The sequence below is a fragment of the Neovison vison genome, chromosome 5 (genome assembly GCF_020171115.1).
Source record: "Neovison vison isolate M4711 chromosome 5, ASM_NN_V1, whole genome shotgun sequence".
NCBI classification, from domain to species: domain Eukaryota; kingdom Metazoa; phylum Chordata; class Mammalia; order Carnivora; family Mustelidae; genus Neogale; species Neogale vison.
Window position 1 is genome coordinate 20,790,312 of NC_058095.1, and position 18,845 is coordinate 20,809,156.

The window sequence follows — 18,845 nt, forward strand, 5'->3', positions numbered from 1 at the left end:
AAAGCCCTTCTCTGGTCCTCTCTGCAGGAGGGAATGTGCCTTTCCTCACAGCTTATAAGACACCTGCCTGGACTCTGGCCCTCGGTGGTCCTCCTGGCATAGCAGCTGAGAGTGATGGGAAAAGCCAGAGCAGCAGCTGCCCTGAAGGAAACTTGGCGTCACCTTCAGATACAGATGGCACAGCAGAGGGGCTTAAAACCCCCAGAAAATGAAAACATCCCTTTTAGATGCCTGACAGCCAGACACCCCAGAGAAGAGCCGCTTCGAGGTTCGGTGAGGGCTGCCCTGAGGAGTGAGTGCCGTGTCGCCAATGAAATACATCGAAGCCTTAAGGACTTGCCCGCCTGGACCCCACAGGGACAGCCAGACTCCGCACTGGTTTTCCTAGGAGTAAAAGGCAGTGTCTGTAGGAGGTCTGGTCAGAGCCCCCGTTCCTGTCCTGATGGTCCAGTGGTTCTCAAACAAGGATGATTTTGCCTCCAGGGGATACCCGGCAATGTCTGGAGACCGTCCGGGTTGTCACAGCTGGGGGAGGACATGGCTATTGGCATCAGGTGGTGGAGTCCAGGGATGTCGCCAACATCTTACAGGACACACTAAGTGCCCACCGCGAAGAAGTCAGCAGTCTACGATGTCAACAGTGCCGAGGCTGAGAAACCCCGAGGCCATGCTGGGACAGCAGGGACGCTGGAGCTGCTGTAGGAGCCCGAGGTCCTCGCTCTCACTCCCAGGAGGGGCTGCTCTCAGGCCTCCCGTCAAGGTGCCCACTGCGCTGGGCGAGGCGTGTGCCCCACAGCCAACCCTCCTGAGTAATTCCAGAGAGAAGCTTATAAAGCGTTTTAAGAGGTTGCTAAATTACAGCTTCAGAAGCACATAAACGCTTCCATAAACACCAACCTTGCAGACCAAGTCCGGGTGGGAGAGAGCAAGCCGGTTGCCGGAGCCTTGGGAAGTCCCACTTGGTGAGGCGGAAGAAGGAACTTCCCTGGGGGGGGGTGACTTCTTGGGTGCCCCTCCCATCTCCCTTGTTGCCCTGGCAGCTCTTTGTTTGTCCTTATTATTCCTCCCCTGTCCAAAGAGTCTGTACGGACCCATGACTTGGGGACTAGGGGGTCAGGGCAGACTGCCCCAGGATCGAGGTCTCTACTCTTCTAGGTTCAAAGAACTGTGGGTCACAAAGGAAAGTGCCTTCCAAAGCAACCCTTCAGAGGGCTCACACTTGTGATCCTTGGCCGGCCACAGCCATAAATCATCACCAAGGATTGTCCCGTGTAAGCAGTATTTCTATAGGGCACAGTGGCTTCCAAAAACACTTTTACTTCTGTTCTGTTTGATGCTCCACGTATCCGTGTGAGGCAGGCAGTGTAGGCTGATGACCTCCGCCGTCCTGATGAGGACACTGAGGCATGCCAGAAAGGGACATACGCTCACATGACAGAGTCACCGTTCGGACCTAGGTTTCTGGTCCCTAAATTCTGGGTGCCTACCGTTGCCCTTGGTTGTAGGAGAGAAGTGTTGGGACAAGAGTGTAGGATCTGGGATCGGAAAGCCCTGGTCTCAGTTCCAGGCTCCATCACTCATTGCCTTTTTCCCTTGAGCAAGCTTGCTCTTGGCCATTTGGCGTCTTTTTCCACGTTGGTGAAATGGAGACAGATTGGTCACCTCCCAGGACTGTGGAGAGGTATAGAGGAAGTAACCAGGGCCTGGCACGTAGGAGCTCCATGGATCGTAGTTCCCTTTGTTCCCTTTTAACCATCCCGGGGGTCCGGGCATCTGTGAGCACCTGTGAGTGCAGGGAAAGTGGGTGCGGGTGACAAGTGGGGTGACCAGGATGCTCAGGGGAAGGCACAGGACAGAGAGGAGGAACCAAATGTCATTTGTGAGGCCGCTCCCAATTTATGGGATCTGGTGCAAAGACTTTCAAGAGGCAATAAAATTCATATTCTCCCAGGAAATACAACAGATGAGAGTCCTGACTTAGCAAATGAAATTAAAAAAAAAATTTTTTTTTTATAAGGTAAGAAATTCTGGATGGGTGGGAAAATTCACATTCTAATGAGATTAGCTTTCTGGAAGAGGAACAGGCTTTCCCAAGACTAACATGCCAACACCCCACAGAGAATGTGTATAAATACTCCAGAGAGGCCTTGAGAGCCTAGAACCCAAGCTCCTTGCTAAATTATAACCTGCCTCTGCTAGGATCATGGCCACCCAGGTCTGCTCTCCGGTCTTCTCCTCTGGGTCTGCCAAGGGCCTATGCAGCCCAGCAGGCGGCCTCTCTCGGGTGTCCTCCGTTCGCTCTGTGGGCTCCTGCAGGGTCCCCAGTCTTGCTGGAGCTGTGGGGTCTGCCTCCTCCATCAGGATGGGCCTGTCCAGCCTTGGGAGCTGCTTTCCTGGCTCCTACCTGTCCGCTGGGTGCCACCCCTCTGGTTTTGTTGGGAGCGGGGGCTGGTTCTGCGAGGGCTCCTTCAACGGCAGTGAGAAGGAGACCATGCAGTTTCTGAACGACCGCCTGGCCAGCTACCTGGAGAAGGTGCGCCAGCTAGAGCGGGAGAACGCAGAGCTGGAGAAACGCATCCGGGAGTGGTACGAGTCTCAGATTCCATACATCTGCCCAGACTACCAGTCCTACTTCAAGACCATTGAGGAGCTCCAGCAAAAGGTAACGGGGACCTGGCCCCTCTCCAGCCTCCCCAGCCCTGGGGGTCCCTGTCTCATCCCAAGAGACTACCCAGTGATGGTAGCTCTTGGGGAATTCTCTGTCCAGGGCAAGCTCTTCTGTCTGGGGTCCTGGTTTCCTGGGAGACCCACACGTCTGTGCGAGTCCTCTGTTGCTTATAACTATGCCAGCCATCCTCTCCCCGCCCTCACCATCTCAGCCTTAGGAAGGGCAATAGCATATACCCAGCGACTACAGGATGTAGGCGCCGTGCCTGATGCTTGGTATCCGTTGGGTTATTTATTCCTCATCTTGGAGAGATAGCTATTACTGGACCCATTTAACAGATACAGAAGTTAAATATCAGGGTGTTTCAGTAACTTGCCCAAGATTGCACAGCCTCTGAGTGTTAGATGCAGAATCAGAACCTGCATCCCGCTTTCTTTCCATCTCACCCTGAGGCATCCCGCTGTGCCACTCTGGGGCCTACTTCAAGGGGTGGCCCTCCTGGACTGGTGATCCCTCCAGACCTGGGCTCAGGGCTGGGGCTACTGAGGGCATTGGTGGGACTTAGAAGCATGGCCTCTGTGAGCTGGGCGATCCCCGCCCGCCCACCGCCCCCCCTGCTGGGCCTTTCCTAGCTCACGGGATGCCCCTTGTTCCTCAGATCCTGCTGACCAAGGCTGAGAACGCCAGGCTGGTCCTGCAGATTGACAACGCCAAGCTGGCTGCTGATGACTTTCGGACCAAGTGAGTGGGCTCCAGCGGGGAAGGTCTGCTATGCTTTCCCTCGCCTCTCTCCTCGGCCTTGGGAGCTGGTGAGCTGGGAGGAAGGCCGGAGGGAACCATAAGTGGGAATACAGCACAGGCCCTGGATCCCTTCTGGGTCCGAGGAAAGGCTCACTGTGCTGCTGACCCCAAGTCAGCCCTCTCAGCTGATGGAGGGCAGCCTGTGCCCGGCTCCCTCCCTGCAGACTCAGCAGGGCTCTGTGTGTGCAGGTACGAGTCAGAGCTGTCCATGCGGCAGTTGGTGGAGTCGGACATGAACGGGCTGCGCCGGATCCTGGACGAGCTGACCCTGTGCAAGGCCGACCTGGAGGCCCAGGTGGAGTCCCTGAAGGAGGAGCTCCTGTGCCTCAAGAAGAACCATGAGGAGGTGAGGCTGGTGCTGTGCAACCTTCCAGCGTTTCCCAACCTGGGTGACCCTTGGGCACAATGACGGTGACCATGGCTCCCACAGGAACTCCAGCTGGCATCTGTTGAGGGCATACTGCATGCCAGGAGCTATCTGAAACTCTTTGCATTAAAAAAAAATTATTTATTTGATAGAAAGAGAGCACAAGCAGAGGAGGGTGGCAGCGGAGGGAGAAGCAGGACCCCGCTGAGCAGGGAGCCCTATGCAGGGCTCCATCCCAGGACCCTGGGATCATGACCTGAGCTGAAGGCAGAGGCTTAACCACCTGAGCCACCCAGGCGTCCCTAAATACTTTGCATTTTGTTCTCACTTCATTTCATTCTCACAATCGTCCCATTTTACAGATGAGAAAAACGAGGCACAGAGCAGTTAAGTCACTTGCTTAAGGTCACACAGAACCCTTATTTCTGCCCATGACACTAAATCTCCCTCTGGACGTTAGTGCCTGATAACATTTCTTCTATTTGCCTGACATTTGCATCATCTTTGACTCTCCTGTTTCCCCAGAGTAGGTAGGTGTATGTCCATGAAGGGACCTAGGCTCAGAGAAGTTAAGATCCAAGTCTGAGGTCACACAGCCGGCCACTGAGGGAGGAAGATTTGAACCCAGCCTCCTGTACCCTCAATCTGGCATCCTTTCCACAACCTTGGTGCCACCGTGCCTCCCCTCCACAGGAAGTCAACGTGCTCCGTTGCCAACTTGGGGACCGACTGAACGTGGAGGTAGATGCCGCCCCCCCAGTGGATCTCAACAAGATTCTGGATGATATGAGATGCCAGTATGAGGCCCTGGTGGAGAACAACCGTAGAGACGTGGAGGCCTGGTTCAACACCCAGGTGGGGCTGGGGCCGCCCGGCTCCTGGGGCAGGGGTTTTCCTTGAAAGGAGCTTCCCTTGGTCTGACTACACTCTGGGGCCTCTTGCATTTCAGACCGAGGAGCTGAACAAGCAGGTGGTGTCCAGCTCGGAGCAGCTGCAGTGCTGTCAGACGGAGATCATTGAGCTGAGACGCACGGTCAATGCCCTGGAGATCGAGCTACAGGCCCAGCACAGCCTGGTGAGTGGCCTCTGCCTGAGGGACCAGCTGCAGCCCCTGGCAAGCCCTGACCCACCAGCCTTGGCACAGGACTTATCCTGGGGTGTGATCATGCAGGATGTGGAGATACCCGGGCAGGATTTGGAGATACCCGGGGCTTCGGGGCTCTGGACGGGACGACCACTTCCTGTGAGCAGCCCTTCCTCTCTCCCCTTACAGAGGAATTCCCTGGAATCCACACTGACGGAGACTGAGGCCCGCTACGGCTCCCAGCTGGCCCAGATGCAGTGCCTGATCAGCAACGTGGAGGCCCAGCTGGCCGAGATCCGGTGTGACCTGGAGCGGCAGAACCAGGAGTACCAGGTGCTGCTGGACGTCAAGGCCCGGCTGGAGTCAGAGATCGCCACCTACCGCCGCCTGCTGGAGGGCGAGGACTGCAAGTGAGTGGCTGTGGGTCCCGGAGAGCCAGGTGTCGGGACTGGGCTCCCTGGACCAGGCCTCGGGGCCTCAGAGAGGGTGTCAGTCTCTGCAGAGGCTAGTGCGCAGAGGACGGGGATCTATTCAAAGCCTTTCTCTAGAGATCCCTTGTGGTCCCAGCTTGGTCATCACAGTGGAGGCAAGCTGCCCCCTCTGCTGCCACAGCTCATCCCCAACCGTCGTGCTTAGCTGGGGGCTCCTTGTCTTCATCCCTGCAGCCCTTGGGGTTTTTAGAGGCACTGAAGCCATTTGTCGTTGTCATTCACCTATAGTCACTCTATCCTCTAAATCTATTTAACGGGGATCTCAGTCCCATGCCCCATGCCCAATGCCCTCTGATTGATTTCATTTCCTCAGGCTGCCTGCGCACCCTTGTGCTACGGAATGCAAACCTTCCGTGAGGGGACCTTACGTCTCGACCGGGGCCTGTGCTCCAGCTGTGCCCTGCGGCCCGGCTCCCCAGGTCAGCACCCAGATCCGTACCATCACGGAGGAGATCAGAGACGGGAAAGTCATCTCCTCCAGGGAGCACCTGCAGCCCTGCCCGCTGTAGCCAGCCCCGGGAAGGACATGCCTATGGCTCTCGGCTCTAAATGACCCTCCCCACACTGTTTCCTAGAGAGGCTCCCTGCTCAGCAGATTTTTTTCTACCAAAATACTTCTTTACATGGTTTCTGGACTTCACTGCTTTTATGCTAGGCAAAACTAGTTTCCTCTGGAAATACACCCAATAAACTGTGTTCTCTTGGCATTGCAAACTTGACTCTGTCTGTTCTTGTGAGGTTAGCTAGTGCAGATGTTTGATCAAGGGTCTCAGGTCTGTCTTCCTGCGTCTGAGTGGTAGGAAGTGACAGGACGATTAAAATATTAAAAAATGGGGATACCTCAGACCCTGGCTTGTGTGAACAGACGGGCATAGCCATTACCCCCAGGCTCGGCCCTGCCCATGGGAACCCACCTGGGGCGGCCCCACAAGGGACAGTCTTCCTCAGTTGCTCTGTCTGGATCTGGGGGCCCCCTCTCCTCCCCTTCAGCTTCTCCTCCTTTGTCTAGCTTCTGCCACCCTGCTGGCTCATCCCCAGGCCTGACCCTGGTGACAGTTCAGGAGAGCAGTTTCTAGGACCGAGTGGGGAGAGGCAGACCGCAGCCAGCCAGCCTGGACTGACCACCTCAGGGAGGGGAGTTCGGGGATGAAGGCAGAAGGGCCAGCTGACTCCCAGTGCCGGATACAGGGCTGAAATGATACAGGGCGGCAGGGACAAGGACGCGTGGGGGGTCAGACAGGAAGGAGAGGGAAGGAAGCTCACTCTGGGGCAGAGGGTAGAGTGCCCTGAATTCTCCTGGCTGAGCTGTGCCCTTCTGGGAGTCCAGCCTAACTGTGCTGGGCCCCGGACACCCCTCTGAGCAGAGAAGCATGACCTGTGAGACGTCTGAGAGCCCCATGGCTTATTCTTTGTCCCTCTGATTTATTCTTTGTGGAGAACACAGGGCCGGAGAAGACAGCAGCTTGCTCCGGGCCACACAGCAGCGAGTGACAAGGAAGAGGCCATGGTCCGGCCATTCCTGTTGGGATGCTGGTGCTCTTCTCCCTAGTATTGTCTCACCCCTCCCCAACGACCTGAGTCATTATTACCTGCTGGACAAAGTCAGCGGGGCAGCCCTGCCCTGTCCCGCTCCTCCCTGTGCTCCGTACCCCTGAGGTCCGCCTTTCTCCATTCTGGCCCGAGGCTCCGGACAGGAGAGGTGGGTGGCTGGGGGTGCAGAGAGTGTGTCCCACCATTGCGTGCTGGTGCACAGAGACAACCAGGGATAGGCAGGGATGGACGTCTGTTCTGACTTCCGCTCGAGCTGCCCCTCTCCTGCTGCTGCAGGCAGACAGACCACCGAGGGCTGTGTCCGGACCAGCAGTCACAGCCAGCTCCTACCCCTACACCGAGCATCGTCCGAATGGGCTCACTCCACAGGGTATGGGATGCCTCATCTCGGGCGCTCACACCGCTGTGTGGGATTGTGGGTGTTTTCTCTATGTAGCTTTAGCCAGCTTTTCATGAAATTTTCAGAGCATCTGCACTGGGTAAGGAAGCCCTCCTAGTCTCAACCTCGTAACCTACCCTTAACTGAGTTCTAGCTTAAATTCCTCATTTACTGGGCAGACCAGATCTTAGCACCGCCAGGGCCCACACCGGCGCAGCGAGTGGCAGGCTTAGGATGCCCTCTCAAGCCTTTTGATGCCCATGTCATTGCTCTTTTCTCGATAGCAGAGAGAGAGATGATAGGACACATTACATTTTATTGAATTTCTCCAGAGTGAACATAATCCTTTTTTTTTTCAAGGCATTTCTGATCTCTTGATACTGATGCCAAGATGCCATCTGGCTCATTGACACACACTCAGGTCAATTAGACAGTCAACAGATAGGTACTGAACACCCCGCATGTGGGAAACCCAGTGCTGAAGCAGGGGCACATCTATGGAGAAGTGGGGACGTTGGAGAGGCAGCTGGACCCAGTGTGGGATCTCAGGCCTTGTCCTCAAGAAGCTGATGGCCCAGCTGGGGAGATGACGCCTGTGCTGCCCCTCCCAGCACTGGGCATGGCAAGTGTGCGTGTGGGGCAGGCTCTCGGGTTCTCAGGACGGGGAGAGATCAAGGAGGGCTGGGGGTGTACGGGAGATTTGGAATTGGGGGGGCCTTGAAGGATGGGCAGAGCAGGAAGGAGGAGGGCAAAGGGTTTTTAGAGCATGGCTATGTTCTGGAGACAGTGCAGAGCCCATCTCAGCAGAGGGCACAGGTCCTGGAGGCAAAGTAATTCGGAGACTTACTAAGCAAGATTGGTTCTTGCCAATAAGGGGTTCCAGGTAATTATTTTGTTCTAATAAGAAGAGTGCTAAGGAAGAATGGAAAGAGCCCAGAATGATTTAGAGGTTATCTCATATTATTAATTATTAATATTACTTTTTTTTTTAAGATTTATTTAAGAGACAGAGCAAGTAAACGAGTGAGCATGAGCAGGGGGAGGAGCAGGAGGGGAGGGGGAGAGAGAATCTCCCGCAGACTCCCTGCTGAGCCCGAGTCCAGATGTGGGTCTTGATCTTGTGACTTTGAGATCATGATCTGAGCTGAAACCAAGAGTTGGAAGCTCAACTGATTGAGCCACCCAGGCGTCCCTAAACATATTACTTCTATGTTTTATAAAATTAATCTCTTTCCATCTCTGAGCCTTAGTTTCCCTATGTATAGCAGTAGAGAGAGTAAGACTGACTTTGGAAGTGTCTTTCTCTTCCAGCTCCCTACCCACTTTTTTTCTCCTTCCTACCTTATTCCTTCTCTCCCCTTTTCTTATATTCCCCTTCCCTCAAAATCTTTCCTTTGCTTTCTTAATTAGCACAATTCACCACAGGCGAAGCATTCATTCATTTATCCTTTCCCTCTGAGACATCTGGAAGCCAGCACTGCGCTTGAACAATAGAGATTTCAAGAGAAATAGGAGGTCTGTCCTTGCCCTTGAGAATGTACAAGTCTCCCTGGGAAGATAGGGCTCCAACACCAGACAATTTGAGCACATCAGTGAAGGGAGGGTCAGCAGATTAACCACTGGTCACTGCCATGGATGTTCAGAGCCAGGAGGGCAAAGTGGAGCAGGGGTAGGCTCCAGAAACATTCCAAGCCTCAGTTTACTCATCTACTAAATGGGGCTATTGGCGATGCTAGTCTCATGAGATTGTTGTGACCTGTGAATGAGACAATGCCTGGAGACAGCTCAGTACGAGGCCTGGCAGTCCTAAGCACTTAGCGACGGATGGCTGGTACCATTAGACTTGTCATTAACTGGTCTGTGTCGGGGAGACAAACCTGTTCTGGGTAGCCCAGATGTGGAGCCCTGCCTAGGAACCCATGTGACCCCCAGGGGTGTGTAAACAGCATGAGGTTTCCCAGGCCTTGGCTGCTGTGGCTTTTCTGGGTCCTATGGATCCAGGGTAACCCTCACTGAGCCCAGAGCATGGGAGGCTGTGACTTAGCACGGCTTGGGTGGAGCCCTGTGCGCACATGGATGGGAAACATGAACGGCAAAGGTGGCTCATCCGGGCTCTCAGCTCAGCTGCGTTGCACTGGGGCATGGATTTCCAGGGAGGAGAAGGTGAGGCAGCCAATGGGTCCTGGGATTTTGTTGGGCGGGTGCCGGTCTCACCAGGCTCCTGGGTGTGGGAAGGGCATGGTGACTCATGAGAGTTCTAGATCTGAGGCCCCCAAACAAAGGCACCCGGCCTGTGGGATGGTGACCCAGGTGCTCAGAGCCCATCCACACTCCCCAGTGACAGCTTCTTAGCCTTGTCACCTTGACTACAGCAAGACTCCACCCATGTGGGGACCAGTAATCATAGTGGTTGCTGTTCCTGAGCACTCACTACGAGCAGGTGCTGTTCTAGATGTTTCCTTGGCTCTGAGGTGGGGGTGACAAGCCTGGGCTCACAGGGCAATATGAGGGGGAAGTGAGATCATGTATGGCAGAGCTGTGAGTCCCACACCAGGAAGACTGCTGGAGCTCAGCTTGCCGCTGTTCTCCTGACAAGAAGGTAAAACCTATCCCTAGAAGAGCCAACAGGACCCCAAACCACAGGGCCGCCTGGAAGGCAAGTTACACGGGGCTCCTCCTGATGAGGCCCCATCCGTTGCAGCTCCACCTGCCCTCTGGCTCAGCTCTTGGCCCCTCTCCCAGGCCTTGTTCCCTTGGCACATTGGGTTTTCTGGAAAAAGAACCCACATTTGTCAAGCTTTCTGGATATCAGCCCAGACAACTCCTGTAGCAGAGCTGAAACTCTGAAGTTCGGACTGTGTCTCCTGAGGAGGTCTGTGATCATGCCCCGGCATTCTGTCTCAGTCCCCAAGCAGCTGCAAGAAAGGCTGCCCCACTTCTCATCCAGGGCCTGGGGAGACATATCTTCCTATGTAGGGTACGTGTCACCATGGGCTGGTGCTCAGTTAGCTGACCTCTAGTTTTTTTGGCTGATGTCGGGGCTATACAACCAGCCAGATTTCCTTGTGAGGGAGGGAGGGAGGGAGTGGGGGTGTATCTGTCTCCCCAGGGCTCTGCTCTGTCTGGGGTGACCAACTTTCCCATTTTGCATGGGACTGAGAAGCTCCCAGGGTTAGGGGACTTTCGGTACTAAAACCAGAACAGTCCTGGGGAAACGGGGATAGCTGGTCACCATGGCCCTATTTCCAGGGTCATTCTAGATCCTTCTGTGTCTCCTTGGGCATGAGGTCTCTGCTTCCTGCAATAACTAGGCTTGCTCTTCCATCACCCAGGGGCCAACCCAGGAGCCTCCTCTACACCTCCCCCCTCCCTGCCCCCCGCCCCCCGCCCTGGGCCCATAAAAGGAGATGAAGCTAGAGAAAGTCAAGACTGTGGCTGTGGGTTCCCACACCTCCTGAGGCTGAGGCTGAGGCTGAGGTCTGGGCTTGGATGACAGGCCCCTTTGAAGAACTGAGGATACTTGGTCTTTTCGGCAACACGGGGCGGTGGAGACGTCTCGACGTGGCCGTCAGTTCAACGGGACTCCCACTTTACGAGGCCGGGAAATGTTCATGGGAAGCTAACTAACAGGGTAATGAGGGGTTCTTATAGAAAGTGGTATTAACTTTAATGAGGAGAAAACCCTTTGTAAAGGCCAACGCCCACTGGAGCAGAGGTATAAACCTGGGGTGAAGAGCGGCTTCTCTGCACTGGGGGGCATCCGGCCTCGAAGACCTCTCTCACTTGCGTCTGGGCTGCTGAGGCCATGGCTTCCAAGTGCCTCAAGGCCAGCTTCTCTTCAGGGTCTCTCAGGGGCCTGGGGGGAGCTGGCGGCGGCTCTGCTCGCGTGTCCGCGATCTACCCCAGCAGCTCTTGCAAGCTCCCCAGCCTCTCCCGCGGGGCCCGGAGTTTCTCGGCATGCTCCGTCGGGCTGGGTAGGAGCAGCAGCAGGGCGGCTGGCTGCTTGTCTGCTCTCTGCCTCCCGGCCGGAGGCTTCACCACCAGCTACAACCTGGGTGGGGGCTGGTTTGGGGATGGCATCCTCACCGGCAGCGAGAAGGAGACCATGCAGTCCCTGAATGACCGGCTGGCCAGCTACCTGGAGAAGGTGCGCCAGCTGGAACGGGAGAACGCCAGCCTGGAGGGCCGCATCCGGGAGTGGTGTGAGCAGCAGGTGCCCTACCTGAGCCCTGACTACCAGTCCTACTTCCGGACCATTGAGGAGCTCCAGAAGAAGGTAAGGGGCTCAGAGTGTCTCTGGCTGCTCAGGAGTCTGAAGCCATGAGCCCCAGACTGGAAGCTAGGACACCCATGCTGTTGGCCCTGCTTCCATGGGATACTTCAGAGGTCACGGAGCGTGTGCACATCTGCACATCTGTGGCCTCATTTGCTCCTTCCCGTCATCTGATGAGGAAGATATCATTAGCCCATTTTACAGATGGGAACACCGGAGCTCAGGCTGATTAAGTGACTTATTCTAGGTGGTCCGGCTGGCAGCTGGTGGAGCCAGGCTCTGTGAACTCACTGACTGTATAACCTTTGCTAGCATGGTCTATCTCTATGAGTTTTAATTCTTTCCCCCCTCCTTTTTTTTTTTTTTTAAGGCTAGGGGATTGGACTTCATTTCTTTGGTGCAGGTCAGATTTTCTATAAAGAACTCAGGGAAGGAAAAGCCCATCAGAAGTTTCCTTTTTGCCCAGCCCACATCTTCTGAGGGTCCCTGCTGGCTTCTGGGAGGGACCATTTATGACCAAGGAATCAGAGAGTATGCTGCTGTTCAGGACCTGCCCTGAGGCCCCAGTGGCCTGGGAGTTAGGAAGGCAAGAGTTAGGCCCCTGCCAGTCTTTGCTTCAGCATTTCCTCATCTCCCCTAGTCCATGCCAGGTTATGGGTCTCAGAGGCTCTGCACTGGGAGGGGCTGTAGAGCTTCCCTGTCTGATACCTACTGTGTGCCCATAAGAATTCACGGAGCCTCAGAAGCCAGGAATCCAGAGATGGTTGATTCCTTCCCTCTGGAGGTGGCTCTTGCCAGCTTTGGGGAGCTCTGGGGAGCTCTGGCTAGCAGACTGTCCTTCCTTTCACATGTCACTTCTGTATTTTCCCAGACCTTGTGTACCAAAGCAGAGAACGCCAGGCTGGTGGTGCAGATCGACAACGCCAAGCTGGCCGCAGACGACTTCAGAACCAAGTGAGTGTCCTGCTTGCTCTTTGGTTGGGGGCTGGTAGACCTGGATATTGGCAATGCCAGGATGCAGGGTTTTTGCTGTCTTAAGTCACTGAGGTATTAAGGTGGGACACACAGAATGAGGACAGCCTGGGGTGGGATCTGACTTGGACATAAAAAGGAAATGGAGCTTCAGGCATCCTGTTACGTATGTGGCAGGTACGAGACGGAGCTGTCCATGCGGCAGCTGGTGGAGTCAGACATGAACGGCCTGCGCCGGATCCTAGATGATCTGACCCTGTGCAAGTCTGACCTGGAGGCCCAGGTAGAGTCCCTGAAGGAGGAGCTGCTGTGCCTCAAGAAGAACCACGAGGAGGTGAGCACAGGGGAGGAGGGGAGCAGGTGAGCATGGGAAGGAGGTGAATATGGGGAAGGAGGTGGAGATGGAGAAGGTGAAAATAAGGGGGAAGGTGAGCATGGGGGAAGCAGGTGAGCATGGGGGAACAGGTGAGCAAGGGGGAACAGGTGAGCATGGGGGAACAGGTGAGCATGGAGAACAGGTGAGCATGGGGAGCAGGTAGTAGGGGAAGAGGGTGAGTGAGGCAGCGGGCTGGGACAATTGATGCTGACCCTGATTTGTGCCACAGGAGGTGAACTCGCTGCGCTGCCAGCTTGGTGACCGGCTCAACGTTGAGGTGGACGCTGCCCCACCTGTTGACCTTAACCGTGTTCTGGATGAGATGAGGTGCCAGTATGAGACCCTGGTGGAGAATAACCGCCGGGATGCTGAAGAATGGTTCAATACTCAGGTAGGTACCTGGAAAGAGTCAGTGCAACAGAGACATGGGGTATCAAATGGAACTGACCTTGGGGCTCTGAATCACGAAACGAGGTTTGAGCCTCAGCTCTCTTTGGACCTTGCTGTGTACCTTGGGCAGGTTGCTGTCCTCTTAGCAATAACGTCCTCAAGGACGAAATGAATGGGTTGGACTGGGTGTTCTGGAAGGTCCTTCTTGGCTCATGATTCTGTGCAGTCTCTGTGGACCTCTGAAGCTAAGTCCTGATGTTCCTGACTAGGTCCTGTGTGTATATGTTTCAGACCGAGGAGCTGAACCAGCAGGTGGTGTCCAGCTCGGAGCAGCTGCAGTCCTGCCAGGCGGAGATCATCGAGCTGAGACGCTCTGTCAACGCCCTGGAGATCGAGCTGCAGGCCCAGCAGAGCATGGTGAGCCCGAGGCTTGAGCAGGGCTGCTGGGGGACCAAACCCAGCAGCACATGGGCCCACTGGGCCTCCATGCTCTGACCACACAGGCCGACTCTGGGGATTCAAGTTCTCGTGCTTTAGGAATTTTCTGTGTAGGGTGGAATGAGGTCCCAACCCCCATTCACAAATGTCCTGGGGGGAAAAGACGGGAGACCTATAGCAACAGTAGCTCCTGTCCTTGTGTAAGTAGGTTCATTCTGAGTAATTATCACTTCCTCAGAGATCTCATTACTAGGGGAGATGCTCTCTAGATCAGGGAGGCTCCAGGGGCTAACTGGCAGTCTCAGATGAGATCGCCGATTATGGTTCCTCCGGGTTCGAAGTGATTCTCTGAGTCTCTGTTCTTGGATTCTGAGGACTCGCTGAGACCCACAAGGATTAAGTGCATCTTTTCTGACCTCTCACCTTCTCCTTTTGCCCTCACAGAGAGATGCTCTGGAATCCACCCTGGCAGAGACCGAGGCCCGCTACAGCTCCCAGCTGGCCCAGATGCAGTGCCTGATCAGCAATGTGGAGGCCCAGCTGGCCGAGATCAGGAGTGACCTGGAGCGCCAGAACCAGGAGTACCAGGTGCTGCTGGACGTGCGGGCCCGGCTGGAGTGCGAGATCAACACATACCGGGGCCTCCTGGAGAGCGAGGAGGGCAAGTGAGTGTCGCTGCGTACTCCCTCTTCTTCCCGGTGCAGTCTACAAAGTGCTGGGGAGATGCCATGGTGCCTGGGGAGAGCCCAGCATTTGGAGTTTGAGCTCTGGTCTTACTATAAATTTATCATGCGACCCCGGCCAGTCCTTTGTGGGCCTCTCTTTTCCCATTGGTAAAACAAGGGGGCAGGACTGGGTGATTTTTAAGGTGCTCTGAGTTATCGAATAGGAAAATCACAGTAACGTGAACTTTCTCTTTCTCTTAGGCTGCCCTGTAACCCGTGTGCCCCTGACCACACTCCTGGCAAGTCGTGCCTCCCCTGCCTTCCTGCTGTCTCCTGCGGACCTGGGGCGGTCCGCTCCACCTGCAGCCCCCGCACCATCTGTGTGCCCTGCCCGGGGGGCCGGTTCTGAGAGGAACTGGCCTGGAAAGCTGAGGCCATTGTCGCCAGGGGCTGAACTTGGCCTTTGCTCAACCCTGACCCTAAAGACCAATCCCCTCTCTCTGTGCAGAGCCTGGGGCACCAGGGCCTGGCTCCAGGAGGGTTCATTGCAAATATATCCCTCCAAGTTTCTCCAAGCCTGTCGCTAAGGCTGGCTGTCCCTGGAAGCCTCAATTCCTCATCATTTCCGTGGGTGCCAGCCAGGCTCTTTGTTCTGAGGCTGCCTTCTGGGTCAGGTTTCCTTCTGGGTGTTGCTGTTGTGGGTTCTGAAATATACTAGAGGGCCTCTGTGGGTAGAATAATAAAGTGTATTGGCTTTGGCTCTCGATGCCTAACGGCACCGTTCCGGTGTCCCTGTTGTGTGTCTCTGCTGCGTGAAGAGGGGTGACTCCTGGCCGGGTGGATAGGGATGTTTGACCGCGTATGACCCGGGGGATGACAGATCCTGTGGCCCTGTTTGGGGTGACTAAGGGCCTCCCAGGGGGCTTTTTTGTTCAGTGGCTCAGCTCTCCTGATGAAGACGCTTCTTCAAGATTCCCATGTGGTGATCCGTATTACCAGACCTCTCCCACTTCCCTCCTTGGTCTACATGGCCACCCTGGGATCCCAGAGAAAGGTGGATAAAGCCAGGGGGCAGTCCAAGGTGAAGCATGTTAAGCTGGTTTTCATTTCATGCCTGTGGTTCTCAAAAGAGCAGCAACATAGACAGCCCACACCAGGGTATTTTCATTTCCCTCCTTCCACCGTGATATTATCATATAGCCCTCTAGCTCGGCAGGTCCCTCCAAAATCTACACCCCTTCTGATGCACGAGTAAGCTGGCCATTGTGACCTCCAGCTACAATTCAGAGATTCTTGTCTGTAAGAGACTCATCGTGCTCGGTGTGCCTTTGGCATCTGATGCTGCATACAGTGCTTTTGGGTACCAGAGCATTTCCGAATGGAAGCAGGGGTTCCCAGCATTTTGGCCAAAGGTTCTCATTTATGTCCAGACAATCCTCCCCCAACAAACTGGAAAATGCCAAACTCCGTGGATTCCAGTGGGACATGGCAATGAAGGTAAAACTTCCTCAGGTAGAAAGGAAGGTGGGTTGTCTCCAGATAGTCCTGTGTTCCTCATAAGATGCCAAGAGCACCACTATGGAATTTGAGTGATGTTAAGAGAGTTGTAACAGCACACAAGGTGGAGATTGGATTATGGAAAGACAGATGACCCAGCGGGCCTGAGACTCCCACTCCTTAAGGGGGCCTGATACCATTCACCTTGATTCAACTTTAGAGTCATTCCCTTCCTAAGCCCCCATAAAGGAGAGCCTGGGGCTCTGGTTTCTCTCAGCCCCCTCACTCCTGACTTCCTCCACTGCCTCGACTTTGGTCTTCTTGGAACATCATGCCTGGTTTTGTTGAGGTCCAGCCCCGCCCCCCCCCGAAGAGGATCATGGTCTCTTGATCATTCACTTCATTCAACAAACCTTCACTGGGCACCTCCCTGGGCCAGACAGGGTTTCAGGTGCCCAGATCTGGATTAAGCCTTGTCAGAGGGGGCCTGGGGGTGGGACAGGAAGGGTACTCACTCCCTGCCTCAGTGGTAGGAGGAGGCCTGCTGAAGGGGTCGTGGAGTTAGTGTGATGAAGACGGGCACCGAACATAGAGTCAGACTGATCCAGGTTCAAATCCCATCCCCAGAACTTCCTACCTATGGGAGATTAGCAGGGGGTGGCCCCTTGTTGAGTCTTAGTTTCCTCATCAGTAAAACAGGGGCCAGGACACTGAGCATACTGTGAGGTCTGTACTGCTTTCCCAAGCATATGCTGGGCCTTTGAAGCTGGCTCAGTATTGCTGACCGTCTACTCTAACTGGAGGTCTGGGTTGTGCTGAGGCTGATATCTGCCTTTTCCCTGCCCAGAGTGTCATTTCTGACTTTCCTTCCAGGTAGCAATTCCAAGCAGCCCAAGGAGAGATGCCGTTCTGTGGCTTACTATCTTTTCTGACTCGGAGAGTCGGGCATGGGGGACCCGCTGTCAGCAAGCCATGCAAGGGCTGAGTGAACTCCAAGTCGCATCAGCTGTACTTCCTCCTTAATGACATCCTCTGTGGTCCAAATCCCTTCCAAAGTCATCCTGTGTCCCTCTATGATGCAGTGAACCAGAGCCTGTAGAGCCTTGCCTCATTACTATTTATGTCATCTGCTTGTGCTCTTTGAATATAATGCTGCTTCTATCAAGTCACAGATTCTCAACCTTAGCCACACACTGGAATGACCTGGAGAGCAGATGGGTCACTGGTCTGACCCCCAGCAGTCCTGACTTAGTTGGTCCGGGATATGGCTGAGTGTCGGGGTTTTAAAAAGCTTCCCAAGTGACTCTAGAGCACAGCCAGGGATGGGGCCTTCTTTGTTAGGGCGAGGGCCTTTCTGCACGGCAGCTGGGGGTCTCAGGCCATGAGTCCTCAGTCCCAGTGGATCTCTGACAGGTGCTTTGGACCATCCCTCAGCTCTGGCTTGTTTTTCTGCCTTAATCTCAAGCATCTGTGCTGAACTTTGAATTTCAGTTATCATATTTTTAATTCCAGAGAGTTATTTTTTTCTTCTCTGTTTCTCTTTTATAACATCCAGCTCTTATTTCATGACAGCCGTTCTTAACTCTGAGGTCATTAAAAAATACACACACGTGTCCGTGTTAGTAGATTGTTCTAGATTTCTGCATTGTTTCCGTTTCCTCCAGTTTCCTCTTCACTGTTCCATTTGTTTGCTTGTTTTGTTGTGTCTCTGTCTGCGATGTTGGAAACATCTCTCAAATGTCTGATGATCCTTCTGCTTATGTTTGTCAACACAATGCTATAGGCGGGGTGGCAAACTGATTTTTTGGATGATAGAACTACCTAAATTCAGCTCTGATAGGTCTTTTGTCTGGGGTCAATCCAGTTTTTCAAAGAATGGTGAGAACGAGACAGTCTGGGGCCAGGCCCCCATGTGCATCCTACCTACCTTTATTTTTATGTTTATAAATTTATTTTTAAAGGTTTTGATTATTTATGAGAAAGAGAGCAAGATAGAACAAGTAAGAACAGGGGGAAAGGGAGAAGCAGGCTCCCCGCTTAGGGGCTCCATCCCAGGACCCTGAAATCATGACCTGAGGTGAAGGCAGACGCTTGACTGTCACCCAGGCACCGCCCACCTACCTCCACCCTGAACATAGTCCGTTCCCAGCTCTCATTTTCCTCCTTTGCTCCCACTTCCTTGCGCTTCTCTGAGCGACTTTCCCTTCTCTCCCTTTTTCAAAAATACTTCTTTGCCCAGTGGTTGACTTTGGCCTCAGAGGCACTGGTGTACAGTGGCTAGGCTCTGGACTCAGATCTGTGCTTGAGAACCGGCTGCACCTGCTCCTGCCCTTGCGCTACCTGTCCCTGTCCCCAACCTTCACCCGATCTCGGCTTTGAACACCGTTGTTTTCCTTTTTCACACACACTCGGGCATGAGACCCAGTCCTTCCTCTGTCATGGGAACCAATGATTTAGTGCATCTTGCTGAAGTTCCCGTGGATGCCTCGGGGTGGGACTGCACTTCACAGCACGGCTTCTCAGCTCCTTCCTGGTGTCCGTCCTCCTCACTCCTGCAATCCTTTCCCCCTACACCCATTGCTTCCATGATTGCCCTGGGAACTTCCAACTCCTCTCCCTCGTCTCCCTCTAATGTCTTGTCAATATCCAGGCATTTGGGGGCACCTGGGTGGCTCAGTGGGTTGAGCTGCTGCCTTCAGCTCAGGTCATGATCTCAGGGTCCTGGGATCGAGTCCCGCATCGGGTTCTCTGCTCAGCAGGGCACCTGTTTCCTCCTCTCTCTCTCTCTGCCTGCCTCTCTGCCTACTTGTGATCTCTCTCTGTCAAATAAATAAATAAAATCTTTTAAAAAAAATATCCAAGCATTTGGAGTCTCATCTTCTACCCCAACAAC

The 18,845-nt window shown here is 54.4% G+C and overlaps 2 protein-coding genes across 2 annotated transcripts; both read left to right on the forward strand.

Annotated features, from left to right (window-relative positions):
- Nucleotides 1-2,203: 2,203 nt before the first annotated feature.
- Nucleotides 2,204-5,920, forward strand: KRT36 (keratin 36). The gene is made up of 7 exons (XM_044250411.1): nucleotides 2,204-2,662; nucleotides 3,327-3,409; nucleotides 3,659-3,815; nucleotides 4,530-4,691; nucleotides 4,786-4,911; nucleotides 5,110-5,330; nucleotides 5,725-5,920. The coding sequence occupies exons 1-7, from the start codon at nucleotides 2,204-2,206 to the stop codon at nucleotides 5,918-5,920; spliced, it is 1,404 nt and encodes a 467-aa protein (XP_044106346.1).
- Nucleotides 5,921-11,146: 5,226 nt separating this feature from the next.
- Nucleotides 11,147-14,864, forward strand: KRT35 (keratin 35). Its single transcript, XM_044250412.1, has 7 exons — nucleotides 11,147-11,617; nucleotides 12,486-12,568; nucleotides 12,764-12,920; nucleotides 13,192-13,353; nucleotides 13,644-13,769; nucleotides 14,235-14,455; nucleotides 14,717-14,864. The coding sequence occupies exons 1-7, from the start codon at nucleotides 11,147-11,149 to the stop codon at nucleotides 14,862-14,864; spliced, it is 1,368 nt and encodes a 455-aa protein (XP_044106347.1).
- Nucleotides 14,865-18,845: the final 3,981 nt, after the last annotated feature.

What these genes read in the sequence shown, in the direction of transcription:
- KRT36 (XM_044250411.1), top strand. Translation starts at nt 2,204, where the DNA reads ATGGCCACCCAGGTCTGCTCTCCGGTCTTCTCCTCTGGGTCTGCCAAG. An exon ending in TTGAGGAGCTCCAGCAAAAG is followed by an intron (nt 2,663 to 3,326) that starts GTAACGGGGACC and finishes CTTGTTCCTCAG; the next exon opens with ATCCTGCTGACCAAGGCTGA. An exon ending in AGGCCTGGTTCAACACCCAG is followed by an intron (nt 4,692 to 4,785) that starts GTGGGGCTGGGG and finishes CTTGCATTTCAG; the next exon opens with ACCGAGGAGCTGAACAAGCA.
- KRT35 (XM_044250412.1), top strand. Translation starts at nt 11,147, where the DNA reads ATGGCTTCCAAGTGCCTCAAGGCCAGCTTCTCTTCAGGGTCTCTCAGG. An exon ending in TTGAGGAGCTCCAGAAGAAG is followed by an intron (nt 11,618 to 12,485) that starts GTAAGGGGCTCA and finishes GTATTTTCCCAG; the next exon opens with ACCTTGTGTACCAAAGCAGA. An exon ending in CTGGAGAGCGAGGAGGGCAA is followed by an intron (nt 14,456 to 14,716) that starts GTGAGTGTCGCT and finishes TCTTTCTCTTAG; the next exon opens with GCTGCCCTGTAACCCGTGTG.